We start from the raw sequence: 25,428 nt of genomic DNA, 5'->3' as shown, positions 1-25,428 counted from the left end.
TTAATGTCAATGGGTTTTCAATATGCTGAGTAAGGAGAGAAGAAACCCTTAAAGTCTTTAAAAAATAATATTCATAAACACTTTTTTGAGCCATAGAAGCACAAAAACACTAATCAACAAGTACAGCCCATAGATTTTTTTTTTTAATTTGGAGAAAAAAATAAAGGCTAACCCATTCCAATCATGACAACTTAAAGGCTGACTTTCCACAGCAAGTTATTTACAGTCAAGTTCTTAAACTTCTACAAAGAGTGGTTTACAATGGAAACTGAGACAATCTCACCTTTAAATACAGCATTGCAAACTGAAGCACTATTATAATCATGAAACTCAGGAACAAAAAATCACCCCAAATTTAAAATAACCAAGATTCAGATCTTCAACAGAAAATAAAAAGAGAGGCAAAAAGAAGAGACAAAAAGAAAAGCCCTAACTTACCAAGACAGTATAATTAAGGCCCTACTTGAATTGCGAAATGATTGTCAAAATTGCAGCTGTGTTGTGAACAAACCATGGAAAATTGCAGAAAAGTAATAATGGACCTTATTATTTGGTAATGTGGTAATGAAGTCCATTATTGCTTTTCCATGATTTTCCACTGTTGACCGCCCGGGGCTCCGACTGTCAGCCTTGCACATGACGGGGCTCCCGCTGTCAAAATTGTGGTGAAAACCTAATATTGTGGAATATGCAATTCCGCAATATCGCAAGTTAAGCAGGGCCTTAAGTATAATGCAAATATTAGCTGAATAAAATCTAATAAATATTTATCATATTTCTATGTGAAGGTTTTTGTTACAAACAAAAGTATCTGCATCGAACAAAGATAAATAAAAGCAAAGGTTCATTTTTAAAAATGTCTTCTGATCAACTCAAGTGCACTGTTTGAGCATCTAATTTAAGATTAGGTATGAACTAATTTAATTAAGTCAGAATCCAAGATACTTTCCAGAATATGTACTTGACATGGCTTTATAATGAATAACCAATTTCCAGATCTTTTAGTGTTGTATTTTTCATTATATCTGTCATTCATACAATTTACATAAAGCAGTCAGAATGGTCCAATCTCCAAAGTTTTGGGTTCAACTTCAGTTCTGAAAATGGGCAGAGGTTCTGGGAATGTCAAGGAACCACTAGAAAAATATGCAGACCCTTTCTCCTCCCATTTCCTCTCCTGAACATTTAAGATATTGAAGAAATGCTCAATATAATTTCAGTTCTAAACGTTGAAAAAGGTCGCAATGATATTTCTCCTTGTCTTTTCCCTAGTAATCAGTCTTCTGCTAGTTTTACTCAAGTCGGATTCATTAACATAAAGATAACCACAGCAAATATTTCTATGATTATTTTTCACAAGTATTCTGAAAGTAACTTACAGTATTGTGTGAGCATATGAACTTAGGTGTGAATTCCAAAGTTTTTATTGGTGTTGAAGTTCACCCAGTGTTTATGGCTTTCATGTAAATTTAACTATTTCATTTAATACCCAAACAATAAACAATTTACTATAACTGGCTTGGGGGAAAAACCTGGAGAAACTAACATTAATTTACTTTTCATATGCAGCATTTTTGCATACTTCCTTTGCTCGTAAAGCTGCATTTTATTCAGGCTTTATTTTAATATTTTTAAAAAGCCAAGAAAAACTAACAAAAAACTCCTGCGCACTGTGCTCTGGGGGGAAAAAATAGCTCAAGCAATACTAGAACTTTAAGAATAAAATGTATTTTATACAATTGGAACACTGACAGTTGACCCAAAATTACTAAAGCTGTCGGACAGTGAAAATCTATTGTGTGTGAGAGTTCCAACACTTTAGTGTTTTAGCCATTTTTACATAAAACATATTATTCTTATAGTGGTAGATTACTTGAATCAATTCCTCCTCAAACCTAGAATGCACTGAACAGAAGTTTTTAGGAGTTTACATTTAAGTCTGCATTTTCAAAAGGACTCATTTTTTTTTATTAGCACCTAACTTGATATTGACAATTCTTCCCGAATGATTCACTCTGTGCACTAGAATTGTTTTGCTATTTTAAAGTACACTGGATTATTTACCACAAATCATGGATTTTCAACCTGGGGTTGTGAACTAGGCTTGCCAACCCTCCAGGATTGTCCTGGAGTCTCCAGGAATTAAAGTTTATATCATGTGATGAAACCTCCAGGAATACTTCCAACCAAAATTGGCAACCCTATTGTGAACAGATGTCAGGAGGTCATGACCACCCTGCCTTTTCCATATTACTAAATGTGTAAGATGATGTTTCAATTAGGTCCAGGCTACATGGGAGTATAGCAGGGATCTCAGCACAGAAAAGATTGAGGCCCACTGGTCTAGACCAGGGGTCGGCAACATTTGGCACGTTTGGCACGCGGCTCGCCAGGGTAAGCACCCTGGTGGGCCGGGCCAGTTTATTTACCTGCTGACGCGGCAGGTCGGCCGATTGCAGCCCCCACTGGCCGTGGTTTGCTGTCCTGGGCCAATGGGGGCGACTGGAAGCTGCGGCCAGCACATCCCTCGGCCCACGCTGCTTCCTGCCGCCCCCATTGGCCCGGGACGGTGAACCGCGGCGAGTGGGGGCCGCGATCGGCTGAACCTGCCACGTCAGCAGGTAAATAAACTGGCCCGGCACCCTGGCGAGCCGCGTGCTGAACGTTGCCGACCCCTGGTCTAGACCATACAGTCAGAAATAGAAAAATCTACCAATTTATTCAGATCACTAGGTCACAGAACAAAATCAAGATCAACAAAACGGAACACTTCCAATTTCTTAGTAACAACTGTGAAAAGTCAAATAGGACTTTTTAAGCTTCTATTTTGCCATAACATTTGATTTTGAGGTTCTTTCTTAATCAGCTCATACTGACTTGACTCCTTTGTTCCTCTCTTTGTTCCTGCACTGCCCCCAATGTTGGTAATGAAATTGTCAAACAACAGTTCAAAATGGCCAGGAATGGCATATAGAGGCAAAAATATATTTATATCTTTATATATAATATTTTTTAAAAAATAAGAACTTACTATGAAAGCCCATCAGAAAAATCCAAGTGTAGTTTAGGATTATGTTAAATTTAAATTGGAAGGTCTAATTGTAGAATTCATTTATAAACTATGTACATGTAAAATATGTAAATGAGGCAGTTTAGGAAAGGAATTCAGTTCAGAGGCCTGGGAATCAGAACATAAGGTTGAGGTATACAACCAATGGGAAGACTGAGTAGGTCCTTCAGTCCGACTGTATGGCTTTGGAATATTCAGTTAGGACCTGATTTTCAGAAGTTCTGATCACCCAAATGCTGGTCTTAGTCAGTCAGGTATAAATGCTGGGTTGCTCCCCGGACAAGGAGTTGATGGAGTCAGCCCAGATTTATCCCAGTTTAAATTAGATAAGGATAGCGTTTTCCCTTCTGCAAAATGGAGATAACAATTACCTATGACACAGGGGTGTTATAAGACTTAATTACATGCTCTGAGAGCCTTGGATGAAAGAAGAGAGGTGAGGGATATGTGCCAACTGTTTTAAAAAAAATCTATCTATACTTACTCCAGTTAAATTTTAAAAAGATAATTACAAACGACAACCGCCCTTACTTGAACAACTTAAGCCTTGTCTACAATAGGCAAATACTTTATTTTAAGAAAAGTGTCAATTAGACCTGCTCTTAGCTGGATTTGGTCATGTGGGTGCATAAAATAATGGTGGCCTATCCACATGACGACTCCCAACACTGCTAACACTGATGGAGCTGAACCACTACTAGCAACAGTAGGAAATTTTCCTCTTGTAGACAATCTTATATTGCCTGTCCCTATGTAGTTGCTAGTTACTGCTGCAGATAAGGAGAGCTATTAAAAATGGAGTATCCCAAATCATTCATCTCTGCTTTGTTGCCCACTAGCCCTACAGGAGTGCTGTGAACAAAATCAATGCCATTTTAACAAAGCCACTTTTTCAGAGTGTAGCCCAGTGGGCCAGCTTACCTCTATTATATTCATATTATATTCTGCTTTATTATATTCAGCAGTAATGCAAGGAACCTATAGGCTTATATCCTGTAAAACATTGGCTTCAGCAGCTCGAATGAGGCCTATGAACTTTGGCATAGATAAACTTAGGTAACTCATAAACTTTGGGGAACTGGAAGTAGAGTGTGTGTGTTGGTGGGTGGGATTTTGTCTATAATGACATCAGCCAACCACAGAACATGAACTGACACCAGCTTCTGGAAGGTTTTGGATGGAACATCCGACTGCAAGAGTGCCATGGCAATGAATGGACATATATGATAATGGGGTGAAATCATAAATAAACTAACCTATAGAAGGAGGACACCTTAACATTGGTAAGGGGAGGAAATACAAACAAGGAATAGGGGAGAAAACCCTATTGAATATGCATTAGGCATGGTAAGGTCTGCGTAACATATTATAAAAGTGGCATCCCAGGGCAGTAGGAGGGAAAGATGTAGCCCTTGGGAGGGGTCAGAATGATGGCCACTGGGGAAGATGAGGAAGGTGATGGTGATGAGGAAGATGATGGTTAACATTTCAGGTTGTTTTGCAAGGGATGGTGTGAGTATGGATGTTCAGATGTACTTTTTGTATTATCTCTACCTTACTGAGTTACAGTGTGTGTGACTTTGCTAAATGTATTAATAAATTATTTATTTGTAAATACAGAAGAGTTCCTAAAGTGTGAGTGTTGCACCTGTGCACATTGGGGTTCCCAACCATATAATAATTGTAATAATACTGGGTCTGATCTTGGGACAAGAATCTGTCAACCCTTAAAGTGATAACTGGGAATTTTTATTCAAAATCTACAGATCAGGCTACAAGAGAAACTATGATTCAGTAAGCAATTTTTGTCATCTTTCTAAAGCAGGGGTCAGCAACCTTCGGCACACGGCCCATCAGGGTAATATGCTGGCGGGCCGTGAGACGTTTTACAGCCCACCACTTCCCGCAGCTGCCATTGGCTGGGAACGGCGAACCACAGCCACTGGGAGCTGCGGGGGGCCATGCCTGCGGATGGTCAATGTAAACAAAATGTCTCATGACCCGCCAGAAGATTACCCTGATGGGTGCATGCCGAAGGTTGCTGACCCCTGTTCTAAAGTATGGCTGCAAAAGCAATGGCTGTGGGAGTAAAAAGATATGAGCTAATAAGTATTTCTTGAAGAATTAAACAAAATAACTATCAATGAAATTCCATGAATTTTTCAGACACAATGCTTTGGCCACTCTAAAAAAATGGTCAGTCCTGTGCACCAAGTTTTTTTTTCCTTTTTGTTCTTTTTTGGTGGGTGCTGATTATATCTATCTCCAAGAGCTACAGGAAAATATTCATAGATAGCTTACATTTATAAACTGTGTCTATCCCAATCTGTAGATGTGCATACAACTTCCACACTGCCATAAAGTCAGCCACAACATTAAAGAGTATCACCTAGAAAGACTGACCCCTCCTACCCTATCTCTTCAGGGGAAATCAAGTCAGGTCTTTAACTGCTTTGCTGAATCAGGACTCTAATCTATATGCTTCAATTCCCTTCTATAAAATTTCTTTTCTCCTATCCTTTGTCTGTCTTGTCTAGTTTTACTTCAAACTATCTAGGTAGGGACTGTTTCTTACTATGCATTTTTACTGTGTCTAGCATAGGGGAGCCCAATCCTGGTTAGGGCCTCTAAGCACTACAGTAATAAGAATAATTCATAATAAGGTGAGCTATTACCAGGTCTAGTAGCATTCTGCATTATACGTATAGGGAATATTTGCTCAAACCAGCAATATCTTATCTACAGGTAAGAAGTTAAAAATAAATCGAACTGCAACCACTGTCTGTAAATATAAAATAATCCATGCTGGCCATTCTCATTCCCACCATCTTTCACGAATGGGATGTTTTCTGTATTGAATAGGGCACAATGAAGCTCGTAGGGAATCTAGCTCACTGCCCAATCATAGCCGAATTAATGGAAGCCACATGATTGGAGGGCCCATGGTGTCCCACTGATTCCCACTGACCACAGGGCATGGGCCTTAAAAGAAGATTTCCAGAATATTAAGAGGGTCACTTGCTCTTGTACTTGTCTCACATTACCTCCAATCCTCCATGCAGCTAAGAGATTTCTTGTCCTTATTTTCTCCTTTGCCTGGCTGGGAGCCAGGTGTCTCATGAGTGTGGATTAGTTTATTTTCTTTTCTGTATCCAGTAATGATTTCACTCCTGGAGGGACACAAAAAATAGTCTATCAGATACAACGGTTCACTAGAGTCTTTTTTTTTAACAGCTTTTGGAGTTGTCACATACTGTAGCATATGGCAATCGATGTAGGGGGGGTTACAATGTAAAGACAAAATAACTCTTTTGATAGGGATTGTGGAATAAATTGATTGGAAAGATTTGGAGGAGGAGAGTGAAGATTTCTGGTGCTCAGAAAGAGAGATGTCATTCCAGCAGAAAGGAGCAGCATAGAAAAAGGCATGAAAGAGAAAGTAGGATGACAAGACAAAAGGAGCAACAAGGTGAAAAAAAAGGGCAGGATAGAACCCCATGAGATGAGATGAGACTGGAACCGGGTAGAACCTTACAAGTGAGGAGAATGAGTTAAGGTGTCATTTTAACAAAATTACTTTTCTGACAATTACTTCATTTTAAGCCCACAGAGGAGGCACGGGACAATTCTTGTTCCATCCAATCCAGTTCATGCTCTCCAACCAAAATGTAAACCTTTTTCTTTTTAATTGACATAAAAAATGATCTGAGAAACTATTTGTCAGTGGAGTGGATAAACTGCCTGCAAATGTTAGTCCAACTCTTCAGATTCCCTCTGACGGTTCTACGGCTCTATGGCTGAAGTCTTCATGCAACACCCTATAATTCACAAAAAGGTACCCATGGGCTGCTATGCAAATTCATAGTTCATATCTTGCCATTTGTCACTTTGGGTTCTCACCTATGATCAGTTACAAGTTAACTGGTCCTATATTTCCTGGACAGAATGACTGATCAAAAAAATCATTTCTTAGGTGTCTTACACAAGCACGCCTGACCTCTTAATACTGTTTCAATTTATTTTGTTTCTTTTCTTTTATCTGACCCTTTACAAACCTTCTCTGATTATCTAATGTGAAGCCCCAAGCAATCAAGGGGGAGATTTTTATAGGAACGTAAATGATTTTTCAATGGGACTTGTGCTCCTAAATCCCTTAGGCACTTCTGAAAATCTCTTCCTATAATTCTTGCAAATATTATGGGGTTATTCTTAATATTCAGCCATCTTTTAACTATTTATAAACATACAGTAAATCAGTGTTAGGAACACATCCTAAGTCTTAAAAAATCAGAATGGGTGAAAAGGTAAAATGTGACACAGCAAAATTCATGATTCTGTGAACTACAGAATGAACTATATCCTGGGCCGACGAGAGGGGGGGGGGGCAGTACAAATTACCGGGGCCCAGCGGTCCGGAAGGGGGCCCGGGGCCCGGCTTCCCCCACTCTTGTCGGCCCTGTTTAGCCGGTCCGCCCTTGCTGGGGGGCCTGAAAAAAATTTTTCACCAGGGCCCGAACCTGCTCTTGGCAGCCCTAACTACATCTGTAACAGACACAGAGAATAGTATTTAAGGTTAGAAAGACTGTCTGATACAATTTTTAAAAAAAAGAAAGCTTGATCTAATTCCCAGATTCAGCTTCCAACTATATTATTATTCACCTCTTCCTAGCTCTAGGGCTGGAAAAACATAAGTATCAAATTACATTAAAATCCATTCTACTGTATTTAACAGACAGCTTAAATATCCGGTTTTTCTACTTTCTTGATGTTGGGCTCCCCGGACTTATTTTTGCATTTGGACTCTGTGGTTCTTATTCTAGCCTATCCTTTTTGTGGAGCGCATTCTAGCCCCTTGTCTCTATGAATGCTGGAAACACAGTCAATGTTACTTTCATATTTATATTTGTTTGGTTTCATATTTTGGTAAGGTAGGGGAGCAGAATGTGTTTGGTGTTCATGAAAGAAGGCAACTGAAAACATGGGGTGAAATCCTGGCACCAGTGAAGTCAATGGGAGTTCTGTCATTGACTTCATATAATGGAGTCAAGATTTCACCCACTGATTCTAGCCAGTAATGATGCAAACACAAGCTTTGAAACCCTCCCTGCATTTCTCTGGTCACTACAACGATCATGACTTAAATTAGCCCATTATTTGAAAGCCCGGCCTTATCAAAGACTTCAATTATGCAGTCGTCCTGATGTGGAAAAGTGCCAGTATGCACTAAAATGAGACCAAACTCATTTTCACTTTTGCTCTTATCAGGATATAAACCTATGCCCTAAGAAGTTTAAAAGCTACCATATTAAACACAGGGCACCAACTAGTTCTTTAGTATCACTGCTTACATTAGTTCTTTAGTATCACTGCTTACATTATCCAACAAAAGATTTTGTGGGTCCCATCCTTTTTCCACTGGACCAGAGCTCAGGACTCTTTAGCTTGATTCCCAACTCAGGTCTTCTAATTTAGGCCTTGATTCAGCACATGCCTAACTTTGACCAGGAAAGTAGTCCCACTGAGGATTATTCATATGCTTAGATACCTTCTTGATGAATCTGGGCATTAGTGCTGTGCTACATAATTTCACAGCCTAAACTTTATCATTGTTTTTAAAGTTAAACACATCTGAATACGGTTTTCATTTTGAAAAACCAATATGGCTTTCAATTTTTTAAAACATAACACTTTTTAAAAATATATCTAATTAAGGCCTAAGTGTAATTTAAAATAAAAACGTAACAGGAAATGAAATGGTTAACCTCCATTATATGTAATAAAGAGAAGCCAAAATGTTCCCTTCCATAATATGCTATTTATTGGATTTTCTCACCCTTCTAATTCCTAATCATACTCCCAATCAGTTCTCCATGGTGTTTAAGTTACTATAAGTTCAAGCACAACTTCCACACAAGTGTGTTGCAGCATATGAATTGCATTTTAAAAGGAATTAAAAAACATTCCACAGCAGGAATAATGACCTAAAGTTAGTGTCCTACAATTTGGGGGAAGTTTGTATGTTTTTTTTTTTAATTTAGTTACTGTTTGATGCTGTCTTATTCTGTAATACAAAGCACATAAGATCCCATTTTATGTAATATTCTTGTGCATCTTAAGCCCGTTATGGGGACTATTTTTATTTCATTATAAACGTACATATTTGCACTTTGTATCTATAAATAAACAAGCATTTTAATACAAAGAGTTGTTAAAATAATTTTAAAGACATTTTTTTTTCAAATGAGACTGCAAGGCCAATAAAGCATGAAGGAACATTGGGGCTGTTGGTTGCTAGCAACAGACGAGCTGGCTATCACAGCAAAAAGAGTGTCAAGTCAGGAATGACCTCAAAACTTCTGCTTCTAAAACTAATGAGGCTAATTACAATGTGGCAATAGCACAATCACTTGGGAGTGGACAGGAGAGCTTAGCCATGATACTCATCAAGTACTATATTTTAGCAGTGACAAATTAAGTTCACAGTTGCCTGGGTGTTTTCAAATAAGGCAAGTATAGAGAACATATTATGTTATCTGAAATGGAGAGGAAAACTCCCATCTTATGTCACCCAGTCAGACAAGGGATCAGGAGGACAGGAAATAAGACTTTGTACTGAAATTGGAGGCAACCACCATTGTATAAAAAGTCACTACTTAAGACAGTACTGAACTCTTCAGGTTGAGAAGCATGGAGCAAACAAGTAGGTATAGGTTGGTAGAAGTGAAGATTCCTTCCTCCCATAGTGAAACCTTTTTTTTAGTTCTGAAAGTATTTGAGCAACTTGCTTGTTTTTCATTTATGTAACTTTCTGTCTTTGCACTTAACTATTCCAGCTCAGGCCAAAAACAGGAAGTCCCAGGCAGGGCTGGCTCTGGCATTTTTGCCGCCCTAGGCAGAAAAGCCAGCCACCGCTCCCCCCCGCCCCAGCACGGCAGGGGAGGGCGCAGAGCCTGGCCGCAGGCCCGCAATCCCCGACCGGCCAGAGCACCGGGGGGAGGGCGGAGAGCCCCCGGCGGCCAGAGCACCGGGAGGAGGGCGGCGAGCCCGGCCGGGGCTCTCGGCTCTCCCCAGCGGCCAGAGCGCCGGGGGGAGGGCGGCGAGCCCGGCCGGGGCTCTCGGCTCTCCCCGGCAGCCAGAGCGCCAGGGGGAGGGCGGCAAGCCCGCCGTGGCTCTCCGCTCTCCCCGACCGGCCGGAGCGCCGGGGGGCGGGGGGGGCCACGAGCCCGGCCGGGACTCCGCCGCACCCCTTCCCCCCCAGCACATGCTTGGTGGGCTGGTGCCTGGAGCCGGCCCTGGTCCCAGGAATCCTGTTATTGCAAGATTGCCAGCCCAATTCTGCAAGAGGTACAAATGATTCAGACAGTCATTCAAGACCATGAGCATATACTGAAGCTAAACCTCTGAAAACTTTGGAGATTTACCCATGACTGGAAAAAAGTGGAGAAATGTTATAAATGTAGTCTCTCATTTAACTGTCTCTGCTTTAATATGAATGTTCCATATATATTTTTTCTGTATATATATGGAACACTCATATTAATGAAACCTAAAGAGTTTTGAAAGCCTTCCTTGACAAGGATATAAACACACACCATTACATTTTGTCAGTCCTGGGCTGTCTCCAACATTGTAATTAGCCCTCCTCCTTATTTTGTACTTTTAGAATTCAGTGCCAACAATGTATAGTTTAAGTATCTTATGCTTCATCTGACTTAATCTAAATAAATATTCTCAAATCCTTATAATTAGAATCTTTTATTACACCCTAACTCATTTGCTTGTGTTAACTTGCTGCTTAAAATAAACAATCCTTCACTAAATAGTTTATTTTCTTTCACTGGCCCTTACTCTACATTCTTGTCTATCACACATAGATCAGTTAGAAAAACTAAGTGGGAGTAATGTCTGAAGATTTCAATGTTGATTATTATCCACAATGAATTAGGAAATATTGGGACATTTCAGTTAGAGATGGGCCTGAACCAAAACCTTGATGCCAACACATCCAAAACTTCATGGGATTTCAGGTCTGAACATGGATTTCACATTTGTTCTTTGTCCCTAAAATAGCTCCATGTTTAGATCCAAATGCCTGCAAATTTTCAAGAACTTTGTGATAGCCCCCGTCTGCATAATAAATTACACCAAGGCCCTGAACATCAACTTTTCAGTTTAATGCAAATAAATTCTAAGAAAAATCAGCTTATTTTAAAATATTATCCTAAATACAATACCTAGCTATATACTGTAAGATTTACCTTAACTGTTTTTAATACCACAACACAGGGTGCTGTATAGGGCAGTTGTTTCCAATCTTTTAAGATATATGTACAGATTAGCAAACTCAAGCCTTGGAACATCCGGGTCCTTCTTTCACCTAGAAAGCACCTTAAGTTGCATCACTTCCCCTAAAACTAGAGAAAGAGGAGATAATCACTAATGAACTTTGGATTAGTCTCCTTTTTAACTGTCTCTGTTTTAACCTGCAGTGAATTTTAATCACTTTCAATCCCAGAATATGCCAGATTGCATGAGACTGGAGTTCAAAGGCAACTCAAACTTCACTGTGGGTTAGAACATATAATACAGAAAGTGAGAAAAGTGCCAGTGGCCATTGAAATCTGACACAGAGGGAGAGCTCTATTTTCAATGAGGTAGGGATGAGGTTCAGGTGGGAACTTTCCAGAGAATGATGGACAGTCAGACAAGTACCAAGGACATGGAACACACACAGTGAACCAGATCTATCGAGTCTGAAGGACCAGAACCAAATCACACCAAACCATGTCCTGTCGAGTCAACTTTGGTGTCAAGGGCTGTGAAGGAAAGGTGTACAAGATCTTGTTCCATTAATACAAAATAATTCAGGTCATGATGTTTTGCCACACACATTTTCATGAGGCAGGTGGAGCACCTTTTGAATTCTGTTCTCTTCTTAGAGTCCATTGTTACAGGAGATGGATCCCTGTTCTTTGACTCAGTTCAAACAAAAAGTAAACCCTACAATAACTTAGCACTACCATACTAACATTATACTGTCAGGATTAACATAGAATAGAATGGGTACTAGCACATTCTGTAATCCACTCAGGGAGAAGGATGGTTGCATGACTACAGTGGCTAGGAGGAGGGAGAGGAACAGAGGAACATTGGGGAACAAAATCACTTGCACCCTTGGCTGGAGAATGCTGAATCCAAGGAACATACTTGAATGCCCCTTAAGAGTTTTACAATTTTACGATTTTGAAGTAGCTCCCCAGAATATATGGCAAGGCACATGGCTTTTACATTGCAGATCTCCAGAGGCAACATCGTGAAGGAAAACACAAACTGTATTTATTTGCAGACTGAAGCAGGGTTACATATGGAGTATTTCACCTTTGACAAGTACTAACTTCATTTACATTAACACCTGTCTAGACTGTTTTCCTAAGCATAAACATAAAAATCTCCTTAGTGTATTTGGGCTCTTACTTAATTAACCATATGTGACGTAAAGTGATATAGCCCAGTTCAAGGTATGTCATTGTTGATAGTATCAATTACAGTCAGACATCAGTGTTCACTGCTTATACCATCTGTGCAGCACTATTAAGTGCATAACCATGTCAAAGAAAGTATACACAGATTAACTGTATTCTCTTTCATTAAAGAATACCAAACTGGTTTGTCAGCTCTAGGCTTCTATATTCAACAGAAGGCACCTTCTGTTAACAAGCAGCAATAACCCAATGTATATTTGCCTCCTTCTTCCAGTATACTATGGCTAATGCTAAAACACTGGAAGGATTTAGGCTAATATTTGAGATGTCACGTGCTTTAATTCTTGCGCATTACAGAGGCTGAATAGAGGTACTATACAACAGCCTTGAAAAATTCTATTCATCTACTGGCCTGGGGAGTTATCATAGTACTGGCAGAGGAATAAGTTCTGTGCCTGTGCTGGTAAATGTTCATGAGCATTTCATAAGGCTACTGTGTCTATAGTGCTGGGCTTTCTCTCCCTGAATTCAGTCTCATGGTACTTGTTACGTGACAACATTTTTTAAAATAGCAGTAATCCACATCCTGAGACTGAAAGGTCTCTAATACTCTTATTGGCTTCTCTGCAGCTCCATGAGATTCTTTCAAAAGTTTGTGGGTTTATTTGTTTTTTTTTTCCCCCTTCTTCCTCTTGCATCTTCTTTTCCTTCTCTTCTCTCCCTACACAATGGCAACTCCAGAATAGGGCATAACACATACAGATAAATCTAATATTTGCGTAGGGGAAAGTTGCACAACCAATTTAGTTAAGCTGAATGTAAACTGTAATGGCACAATTAAAGAATGTTGATATTTTCTTTCTAAAGCAGATTAATAACTTGGTGCATGAGTTTTAGGTGCAAGGATACTGTAACAGACCTGCAAGGCTTCCAAGGGGCATTTTACTGGATAGCTACCATCACATTCCAGTTATTTTTTTCTTTTTTAAATACATACTTGTAGGACAGGTAGCAAAGTCACTAGAGTACAAAAGGAAGTGATTTCAGGAAAACAGTTTTTAGTGTGGGAAAATCCAATACTACTGAAGTCTGTTTAAGGGTCTGAGAACAGAGTTCAAGAAGCAGGGTGAGCTAGAACTTACAGCTTTCCTCAGAAGTGATGGATCAAGCTGGTGATGGGTACTTCTAGCCAGCCTCTGTCACCAGACCAAGAGATGGGCAGGATGAGAGTTGTAGTCTCAATGGCAACCAGGACTGCAATCTGGGGTTTTATCAAGGTCTGCTGGGAAAGGTGTCTGGGTATTTACGGGGAGAATTCCCTCTTCACTGAAGGATGCGAAATTGAGGGAGCCAGCTAGGCTAAGGAGCTCTCCAAGAAGAAAGGACAAGAAAACTAACTTTCAGTTGTTATTGTTTGCTCTTTGTTTTTATATATCTGTTTTTAATTTGGAAAAGACTTTGAGGCACACCCATCGGGGAAAAGTTGTGCCAATTTATAACTGCAAAAGAAAGCACTGGCAGGGGAAGATTTTTTTTGGTTGTTTTTAAATAATTCTACAGACACATTCTTTAGTTTTGTTTCGCCTGCCACAGATACTACATGCCACCAATGAAGCCCAATTGATGACCTAATATAATGTAAGTTAAGCTAGTGAAAACAGAATTTACCATTTTAAATTTTAAAATGGGAACAGAAGTTTAAAACAATGAAATTAAGATTCATGATTAGCGTTTTATTTCCTGTCAGAAGAGCTGAAAGCCTAGCACACTTGTGGATGCTATAAAATATTAAATCTTAATAAGGAAAGACTTATTTGAAATTTGGAGCAGGGTTTTTCAAAAAGAAATATTTGGGAATATATTACAAACACTAATAAAAATCTTGTTTACAGAAACTCTTAAAGCTAAGAAAACATTTTTATGTAGAAAATAAAGCTCTCTTTATACTCCTTTTCACCCCAGCTATAGGGCCATATAAAATAAACACTCCGAAACACAGCTAATATAAATGGGATTATTTCTTTTCTTAAGAGAATTATGAGAAAATAGAAAGCTTAGTGAAGCAAGTAGAAAAATATCTGAATTTGATTACATGGAATTATTACATTTTTGGCAATTTAAATATTATATATTTTTAAATATTATTTTGATATGTTATTTTGTTTTATTGAGCACATGAAAACTGCCAAATATCTAGGGAAAAGACATTATCAATCTTTCCCTTCTAGTTATGAACTTATATGTCTGATTAGCTTTTAAACTTGTAGCAAAAGCTTTCTTTGATCAAATCCATAGGGCCCAAGGCAATATAACTTCCATAAAGTTCTTACATTAGTTTCCAACTGATTCACCCCTGAAAGAGGGAACACTTTACATGCCTCCATGTACAGTAGCCAGGTCAAATTAAGCAAAATAAATAGGTTTTGCTGAATTACAGAACTGAACAAGTGGTTAAAAACAATGCTCTTAAGCTGGCAGAGTTGTCAGGTTAGAATTCCTGCATAGAGCCAAAGAGCCTGCTCAGTTTTTGAAGCTTAAGAAGTTATGCAACAGGAAATGTAAAAGTATCTTTTGTACCTTTTTTATGCCTTCACCTAGTACTTTCAAAATGCAAGCTATAGCATATTTGTTTCAGGAAAGAGATTTCTTTCTTACATTCTGATAAATTAGATGCTCACATCTGAAAATAAAAAAATACCACTATAAAACAAAATACTTTTTTTCCTGTATACTTGCCACACACCATCTTGCGCAGCATTTTGAACATTTCAATTTTACTTGAAGTTACACACTTTGTTTATTTACATCTTTTACATTACATTAAAACAGTGAAGAATCAACAATGTGTATCACACTTGTGCAGTTCATAAATACAGTGCAGAGGTGATTATGCAGACTTGGGGGTATGTGTGCAGGTTCTACTGAAACTGGCTGGCTGCACACCAGACTACCCCTCCCACCTCCACTAGAGACATCCTAACCTGTAATGTAATGGGAATGAGCAAACAGAAAACTTAATAATCTAGAGCTGTGCAGCTTCTAAAGGTACATCTACACTGCAGAATCTTTTCGGTGGTATGTAAAGTACATAAAGTACATGCCCTTCGGCATGGAGATAGCAGTGTAGACAGTAAGGCAGTGCTTAGGTGAGTAGAATAAGGACATGCCTGAACTCTGTGGGTATACGGCCTAGGTCACCAAAGCATTATCCCATCTACACTGCTATTTTAACAGTGCTGTGTCCTTCTGCCTCCCTGCTGCCCAATCTTTCCCTGACCTGTGTAGCTACACACCATAGCATGGACAGAGCCTGCTGTTCACGGCAGCATGAAGCTACATGTACCCTACACGCTGCTGCAGTGTAGCTTTAGCATTAGTGGATAGGCACCTCCTTTCATTGTACACACTATCACTTCCTTCTCACTGTAACTCCTGTTAAGATCATGAAGGCTAAAGAAGCTACAGCTGATCCTTTTGGGTTCACTGGCGGTTCTAAAAACACCAAACCAATTCTGAAAATTTTCAGAATTTTTTGCAAACTGAAAATGTCAACACAAATTTTGTTTTAGGTCAAATGAAATGTTGCATTTTGGGGCATTTTTAACTTTTTAAAAATAAAAACAAAGGAAATAAAGGCCTGGATTCACAATACCAGATGATGATGAGGAGCCCTCTTTATACCTGGGAGCCTAGTTATTAGGAGACATACCTGGGATGTAGAAGATCCAGTGAGGTTCAAACCCCTACTCTGGAGCAAGGACTTAAAGGTCTCCCACCTCCCAGGCAGATGCCCTGACTCCCAGGCCATAGAATCATTCTCATGCTCTTGTGGCCCACTGACTATTCAAGTATTTTATACAAAGTGGAACAGCTTTAACAAGAGAGACAGAAAGCCCATCTCAGAAAAGCCAATAGTCTGATGTTCAGGGCGCCCATCTGGAACTGGGGGAGACCTGGGTAAATCTAACCCAAACTACTTTTTTTTTTGTCTGAAACTATTTGGCAAATTCGTAAATTGTTTCAGTCTTACTGAAACTACAGTTTTCAGGAAATAAACCATTCAGCCAAAAATTTTTCCACAACTCTAATAGGAGCTGATAGGGCTTTGGTATCCCTACAGCTGCAAAAATCCACTTGAGTTGCTCTACCAAAGGGATATCCTTACATACAATGTTTAGGACACAAGGCAAATGAGAATTCTCGGATTTCTTGGAAGAGGGTCACTTCTTTTTAAGTAATTGCAACTTTTTATTATTTATTATAAAGACCTCAAAGAGCTTGCTCCTTACAACTCATACACAATACTGAAAACATGTTGATACATATTATATGCAATGAGTTACAATTTCAAATGTACCTAATTTCATAACTATAACTATTATCCATAACTAGATTACTTCAAGGAAAATTGCACCAGGCAACTTGAAATACTCAAGTCATAATAATTATAAATTGACTCAGCTGTCAAACTAGTTTTACAGCGGATTCATGTGTTCATCTAATATTTCTAGTATTATATTTTGTAAATATAATAAAAGTGTGAAACAAGTAATCCAAAGTAGCTTTCAATTACTGAAAAAAGCTTTCCATCTTACAAAGCTTCTACAAGAGAGTGAAAGTTGCTAGTTTCCATTTTGTTGATTCATCATGGGTCACAAAACTCATCACAGAAAACAAACATTTATTTGAGATAGGCAATATCAGGTTGTGGCACTCTATCTCAAAGCAGCACCCTAGGACACCCATATTCACCCATGTCATATAATTATGACATATTTTAAACAAAGCATGCCATGTAAGATATCATATGAAAAGTCATGATCTGCTGAAACCCAACTATGACATAACTGAGATGTGCTTTATGCAAGATAGCTCATTTAAGATATCATTGGAAAGGTTATGATTTACTGAATGTAATTATCCAATTTGTATACCTGTATCATTTCTGTATCGGAAGTTAGGAATATTGACTATGTATTTGTATTTTAAATGGGTTACTTTGGGTGTCATCCTCAACTAGCACTTCAGGTACAACAATGAGAAAGCTAGACAGTGCTAGTGGCCCATTAGCAAAGAAATGGACTGTAAAAGATCTTAGTCTTCCTGTGGACACTCGAGACAGCCTACGAGTAATGGCTGCTGCAGCACTGCAGAGACATGAGTCCAAGTCACCTGGTCCGGGACATCCCCCTCCCCTTTTGGAATGCCAGTGTTTTTCTACTGGAAGACAAAGGGTTCCTGCCTTACAAAAGAGCTATATAAGGCAGGAGAGTGACATCATCATGGTTCTCCTCTGCCTCCCCACCCAACGAGACACTGAAAAACACCTGGAAGCAAGAGCTGAACTGGGGGGTAGAAGGGTTGAGCCCAAGCTGGAAGGGCATATAGCTTGTGAGTAATAATACCTGAGGTCTCAAGCTGCGGACCAGTGCAGCTGCCTTTCAAGACTTTCTGCAGTCTGCCTGTAACACTATCTAGGGCAGGGGTTGGCAATCTTTCAGAAGTGGTGTGCCGAGTCTTTATTTATTCACTCTAATTTAAGGTTTTGCGTGCCAGGAATACATTTTAACGTTTTTAGAAGGTCTCTTTCTATAAGTCTATAATATATAACTAAATTATTGTTGTATGTAAAGTAAATAAGGTTTTAAAAATGTTTAAGAAGCTTCATTTAAAATTAAATTAAAATGCAGGGCTCCCCGGACTGGTGGCCAGGACCCAGGCAGTATGAGTGCCACTGAAAATCAGCTCGCGTGCTGCCTTCGGCGCGCGTGCCATAGGTTGCCTACCCCGATCTAGGGTGAGAAATTACTATTTGTAACCAATTTCTTTAGTGAAAAAGGCTTAGTTTGTGTGTTTTGTTTTATTTGCGTAATAAGATGCTTTGCTCTGTTTGCTATCTCTCTACCACTTAAAATCTACCTTTTATAGTTAATAAATTTGTTTTGTTTATTATTAAACCCAGTTTTTGTAATTTCTAACGGTGTGGGGGGAGAAGTTGTGCCCATCTTCCTCCACATTGAGGGAGGGGGTGAATTTATGAGCTTGCGTTGTATAGGTTTCTCTACAGCACAAGACAATATACCTTTGGGTCTGCACTCCAAGGGAGGTGGACACCTGAGTGCTGGGGCAAGTCTCTTAAACTGAGTCTTCCCAGAGCTGATCTCAGTGTCTGTATCATTCTCCAGTTGGGTGTGGCCCTGCCTGTGGGTGTGCTGGAGGAGTTTTAAGAGCCTGGCTCAGCAAGACAGGTAAAAAGGTGGCACAGGCTGGCAGAACAGGAGGGCTCAGTGGTATCCCAGCACATCAGGTGGCATCTTAAAGGGGGCCAACCCGTAACACCCACTGTTCTGTCCAAATATGTATATCATTAGTGTGTATAAAGTTATGAGATTTTGATGTATGTTTGTTACTGAAATATGTTGTAAATTTGGGAGCCTCCCACTGCTCCCTCTCCAGTAACAACAAAGGAGGTAATCCACACCCAGATGGGTTTTAAACGGCCATTAAATCAGCAGGGGAGTTGTAAACAAGGGATCTACAATTCTGTAAGAGAGTTGCACAAGCATCACACAATGGGGGACTGCTCAACTCTGTGATTCAGCAAAGACGACCAGAACATGTCTAGGCTAGTGTTTTCCAGGCATATGGACTGAGGATATAAAATAGGGGATAGTGGCATCATGCTTTTGCCTTTCTTGTCCCCCCCCCACCTATGTTGGCACAGACGCCGACTCCGTGGGTGCTGCAGAGGGCTGGAGCACCCACAGGGAAAACTCAGCGGGTGCTCCGCACCCACCGGCAACCCTAACCTCCTCCTCCCCAGCGTGCACCGCGTCCCTGCTCCTCCCCCTCCCAGTGCTTCCCGCCCACTGCCTAACAGCAGTTTGGCGGCGCTTAGGACTTTCCAGGAAGGAGGATTGGAGATGCAATGTGCTTGGGGGAGGAAGCGGTAAAGAGGCGGGGCAGGGGCGGGGACTTGGGGGAAGGGGGTGGAATTGGGGCAGGGTGAGGGTGGGGCAGAGGTGGGGGGTTGGGTTGAGCACCCATGGGGCAGAGGGGAAGTCGGCACCTAAGTATGTTGAAAGCAACAAGAATACTGGGAACATAAAGACTTGAACTGAGGAGACTTGTCCCATGCTTAAAGGGGAAGCCTCTGTATTAAGAACTATAACCTACCTGCAACATCCAGTGGGATGAGAAAACTGCTTGATCCAAATACTGCCTAGTCTAATAAGGTTTAACATTTAGACTGTGTGTTTACCTTTTGTTTTCTTTGGTAACTATCTGTGACCCTTTGTGCCTACCACTTATAATCACTTAAAATCTATCTTTCTGTAGTTAATAAATCTGTTTTATATTTTACCTAAAACAGTGTGTTTTGGTTTAAGTGCTTGGGAAATCTCAGTTTAGTTTACAAAGGCTAGTGTCCCCCCTCTCCACATTTAGGTAGGGGCACTGGGTAATACATTTATATTGGTCAGTCTTCTGACCAGTGCAAGACAATATATTCCGGGGGTGCAAGGATGGGGGCTTAGGAGATTTGCTGGTGCCTTTCTCTGTGCAGGGCTGCCCCTAAGGGGGTGCGGAGCCCGGGAGATAGGCACCAAGTTTCTAATTTGCAGGGGGGTGCTCCCCCTGGCTCTGCCCAGTCCCCACTCATACTCCACCCCTTCCCCCAAGGCCCCACCCCCATCCTGCTTCTTCCAACCCCTGCTCCACCACCACCTGCCTCTTCCTGCCCCCGCCCCACCTCTTCCCTGCCCAGTTCCTCCCCTGAGCGTGCTGCGCCCTCTCACTCCTCTCCCCGCCCCACAGTGCCTCCTGACACTGCAGGCAAAACATCTGATCCACGGTAGATGCTGAGAGGGCGGGGGAAGCACTGATCAGTGGGACCCGCTGGCAGGCAGGAGGCACTGGGGGGAGCAGGAGGGTCTGGTAGGGGGTCTCCTCCTCAGCCCAGCCACCTGCCTGCTGCTCACCTCCCTGTTTGCTTCCTCACCCTGCTCGCCCGCCCACCTCTCGTCTCCTGCAGGGCCCCCCAAAGCACAGGGCCTGTGCAGTCACCCCAATTCACCATACCCTAGGGACAGCTCTGTCTTTGTGTGATTCGTGAGTGGCTAAGGGCACATTTGTGCAATTTAGCTGGGTATGGGACTCCACGTGCTGTTGGGTTAAGTGATAAGAGCTCCTGGAAGGGTTTGCTACTTGTCACTAGCAAAGCACTGAGAGCGACAGCCCAGGCTAGAGAGTTAAGGAAGCACAGCGATACCGCAGTTTCAGGTTGTTCCCCAGGAATCCCATCGCACAGATATATGCAAAGATGAGTGTCTGCTTTTGGAAACCATATTTTAAGTTCTCTCCATTTAATCCAGAATTTCTTCTGGATTTGTTTCTGATTCTCTAGTAGATTCTGTAGGTAGATTATAACCCACGGATTGGTGGAAGCCATATAGAATGTCAATTTCCATTTCATATGGATATTTTTATTGCACACTGGTTGCAGAATGTGAAACTCAAAATGTTATTGTTTAGTAAAATACTAAGAAAGCCAATAAATAAATCCATGATAATGGTCAAGTGGTTAGGTTGCTAGCCTGGACTTGGGAGACAGGTTCTACTCCCTGCTCCACCAAAGACTGTCTGGTTGACCTTGGGCAAGTCCCTTAGTCTCTGTTTCAGTTCCTCTCTGTAAAATGGAGATAACAGACTTTTCCTACCTCACAGGGGTGTTGTGAGAATAAATGCTTTAAAGATTGGGAGGTACTCAGACACTATGGTAATTGGGGGCATTTAAGTACTTAAACTCCTACTCTGTAACTCTGACAATTTGGTCACCTATTGAGAAGAGTCTGTGAATGATGATGCTATCTTGAACTTCAAAGAACGACTTCAGGAGTGAGTGATCATCCCACATGCTAATTCTTGATGCAATTCTATTTCTGAGATTTGCATATCACAAACAAGTCACTATGCTTCAACTTCAAGTACTTGGTGCGCAAGTACTTGACTGCAGTGTTTGCTGAAATACTTCATTCTTTACAGAGCAGTATCCTGCACCACTGTCATCACTGCTGTTTCCAGTTTTCTCAGCTTTCATCTAGAATAAAGTGACCCATTTTCAATTCCAGTGATGTCTCATCAGCACTCTGGGCTATTTTGGACTGTCCTTTGTGAACTGCGTTGTATCCTCTCCTCAAAGCTTTAATACAATCAGCTTTAGATGACCATCTTATCCCCAATAGTTGTTTCAAAAGCAGTTTATGTTTCCTATGTGTTTTAACAAGCTCCTTTAAACAACATTTGCCATAAGTATGTGGACTAAAAGTCAGAGAAAGTTGAAGGACAGTGAGAACTAAAACAGAACTGATGTCTGATTCAGCTGCAGAAGATCACACTAGACAAAGAATAGGTTGAACATGAAGCATATTCAACTAGTGAATGGCTTTAATCCATATCTTGAGACCAGTCTGACTTCTTTTCATGTTATTCAGTGTCATAACTCTGACTCCTGAAATCAGCAGGGCCATCTCTTTAAGGAAAGATGCAACAATCCCCGCTAAATGGTGTATCATGTCATAGTACACGGACACAACCTCTAATAAAAAAATTAGTGTTTCACCCAACTGATTCACATATCTTATAAATCACACTATTTCTTCAATATGGTCTCCGCATATTCCCAGTTTTGGGGTGCAAATCCCCTGTGCTACTGAGCTTTGGGAACCTTCTGGAAAGTAGAGCCCATTGAGGCTTTACTAATACCCTCAACAGTGAACCAACAATTACAGCCAAGGTAATAAAACCACCATAGGGCTCCAATTACTTCCTTTGACAACTAGCTGTGGTTGCAGGGATCTTCTCTACATACCTGAAGTACTTTGGGTTATTTCTTAAACTCTTTGTTGAAGAACCTCTTCATACATAAGGAGGATGAATTCATAAAAAGTGTCAGATGTCATTTGCATTTGCTGCTGCTGGGAATTCCATACTTGGGGATATATTTGTCTGAGCCTGGGTCAAAAAGGACTATTTGTTACATGGAACCAGAACTCTTCCCATTCTTGGGAGACCCAAGCATCTTCTTGTCACAAAAGAATAAAAAAGGCAAATCTCATTGCACTGAATGTTTAGCATGTATGACCACTCTTCAAAATACCATCAGTAGATACATCTCAGATTTGTACTGTTCAACCATCAATCCGTGTAGTTGAGAGAACAAATGGAGAGAATTCAAACTGCTTTCGTATAAGAGATGGAATTCTTGTGTGTACTTCCAATAACTGAAGACAGCTATGTCTACATTGTTTAACTTCTTGAAAAAAATATTATTTCACACTTCATTTGAAAGGGTCAAATAAACTAGACCACTAGGTAACTACACGGTTAACATATACAGAGCTGACTGGCTGACCTAGCAACTCAACAAAATAATTTGTGAATAAGACTGCTAGATCGTCCACCTGATTCTGTTTCCACTTGAAATCAGATTGCCACAGCCTAGTGGCCCTCATCTTATTGTCTATACCATTCCCAAAATGCTTTGAAGAAATGATTGAAAAATTATTCCAATGTGGGGAAAAAACGTAACATGGCCTATGATCAAATTCTCTAGGTCAATCCACTTATTTCCATGTCTTGTTAGTTGATATTTTCTCACTCTCTTTTTCAGAAGCCGCAAGTCACTCCACCACAACATCTACTCTTATGGAAGGACTTTTACCTACTGTAGTTCAGACTTCAAAATAATTCCAGATCATACTGTTATAAAGAAGGCGGTGTTATTTGACCAGCATACAGACGCTATGACTTACACAAATCTTGATAAATCTGACTTGTTACTAGACATTTTTTAAACTCCACTATGCACCCAAGTGTATCAATAAAAGTTAACTAAATGTTACTCAAGACCAAATGTGGCACTCAAAACACACACAAAAAACATCTATGCATATTCATACTACCCCACAGTAATTTTTTAAAAAATTTAAATTAGCATTCAGAAATTGGTATTCAGAAAGTGAACAATTAACAGCACTGACTTCTTCCTCCTCGTGGCTTGCCTTCCTTTCCCCCTTCTCTCTTCATCTTCTCTCTGTCACAGAAGCAGATGTCCCTTGATCACTCTCCTCCTCTAAGCCCTTTATTTTCCTCAGTGACCCCATCCCATCTCCTGTTCACCCTTATGTCCACTCTCATTATCTCCCTAATTCTTCTCCTTATCCTCTTACTTTCCTGCCCCCCCCCCACACACAATACAAACATGCTATAGTTTTTCCCATATTAAACAAATCCATCCTTGACCCTACTTACCCTTCCAACTACCTTCCCATCTCCCTTCTTCCTTTCATCTCTAAACTCATTGTGTGCACTGTTTACAATCTGGAGTTCTTCTCCTCCAATTTCATTTTAGACCCTCTCCAATCTGACTGCTGCACCTTGGCTTCCACTGAAACCACTCTTGTCAAAGTCTCTAAAGACCTCTTCCCTATTAAATCTCAGAACTAGTATTCAAGCCTCATCTTCCTTGTCCTGTCAGCCACCTTCAACACCATCAACCATGTTCTTCTTGAAATCCTGACCTTCCTTCACTTCTGTGACTTTGTCCTCTCCTGGTTCTTCTCCTGTTTCTCTAAACACTCCTTCAGCATGCCCTTTGGAAGATCCTCATCCCCTCTCTAACTTTCTGTGGAGGTTCTACAGGGCTGTGTCCTTGGTCTCCTTCTACATCTTATCTCTGAGTAGTCTCATCCATAAACACAAATCACAGACCTACCTCCCTACTCTAGACCCGCCTTCTTCGGTCCAAAATAAAATCTCAGCCTGTGTTTCTGATAACTCCTCATTGATGTCTTGCCACCAGCCCAAGCTCATCATGGCTACAACAGAGCTCGTAGGCATCTCCCCCCAAACCCTCCGTTCTTGATCCACCATCAACATCCAACCTGTCACTTAGGCCTGTAAGCTCTGTGTCATCTTCAACTCGGACCTCTCTCTAAGTCCTCATATCCAGACTAAGGCTTGCAGATTCCTTCTCTGTAAGATCTCTAAGATATGGTCTTCTCTATCCACCCACAAGCTAAAGCTGTTGGCTAGGCTCTCATCTTCCCACATCTCAATTTCTGCAACATCCTTTTCTCTGGTCTTGAAAAATGCAGTCTTGCTCTATTCAAATCCATTCAGATGCTGTTGCAAAGATCATTCTCCTAGCTCTTTGCTTTGTTTTAACCATCTTACCCCTTTCTTTCCATCCCTCCACTGGCTCTATGGTTATCAATAAGCTACTTGTATTCTCCCTCAAGGCCCTTCATGGCCTATTCTCACCATACCCATCATTCCTTATTCACTATCAAGATGTTGACTCCCAATGTTGATGGCCCATGATTCAAGTCTATATCTCCCACTTGTTAAATTTTCAAAACAGCACGTTCATGATTTCTCCCATGCTGTCACTCATGCTTGTGATGTGTTCCCTGTAAATGTCTACAATATAAAGCTACCTTATTATCTTCCTTTGAAACCCTTCTTAACTCACCTTTTTTGTTATGCCTATAAAAAACTTGACAACAGGCTGCTGGTGTGCTGAGATCATGGCCTATCATGCTGACCAATGTTTTCTCATTGTTTCTTTGTACTCCTCATCTGTATCTAAATGTTGTCTCTTGTCTTATACATAGATTGTAAGTTCTTTGAGATAGGGGCCATCTTTTTTGTTCTGTGTTTATACAACACCCAGCACAACAGGTCCTAGTCCATGACTAGTGCGCCTAGCTGCTATAGTAACACAAATAATAAAGTAATAGTAGAAGTAATAAGAAGTAAAAAAAAAGGCAAGCATTTTGCAGGCTTAAATTATGCCCATGCATCTAGTTCTGACTT

At 40.5% G+C, this 25,428-nt stretch overlaps 1 protein-coding gene across 29 annotated transcripts in view; it reads right to left on the bottom strand.

Annotated features, from left to right (window-relative positions):
• The window catches only part of LOC112059026 (uncharacterized), a 439,279-nt gene that overhangs the window by 195,596 nt on the left and 218,255 nt on the right, over positions 1–25,428 (bottom strand). For all 29 annotated transcript variants that reach the window (XR_010594439.1, XR_010594424.1, XR_010594426.1 and 26 more), the window contains one exon: positions 6,115–6,240. Coding sequence is in view for 5 of the 29 variants with exons in the window: in XM_065576018.1 (XP_065432090.1) it covers positions 6,115–6,240 (126 nt within the window). In the remaining 24 variants the exon portion in view is untranslated. The remainder of the gene's footprint in view (positions 1–6,114; positions 6,241–25,428) is intronic.

Source organism: Chrysemys picta, chromosome 1 (assembly GCF_011386835.1).
Source record: "Chrysemys picta bellii isolate R12L10 chromosome 1, ASM1138683v2, whole genome shotgun sequence".
NCBI lineage: Eukaryota > Metazoa > Chordata > Testudines > Emydidae > Chrysemys > Chrysemys picta.
Note: the sequence above shows the minus strand (reverse complement) of the source record. Positions and strands in the feature narration are given on the sequence as shown.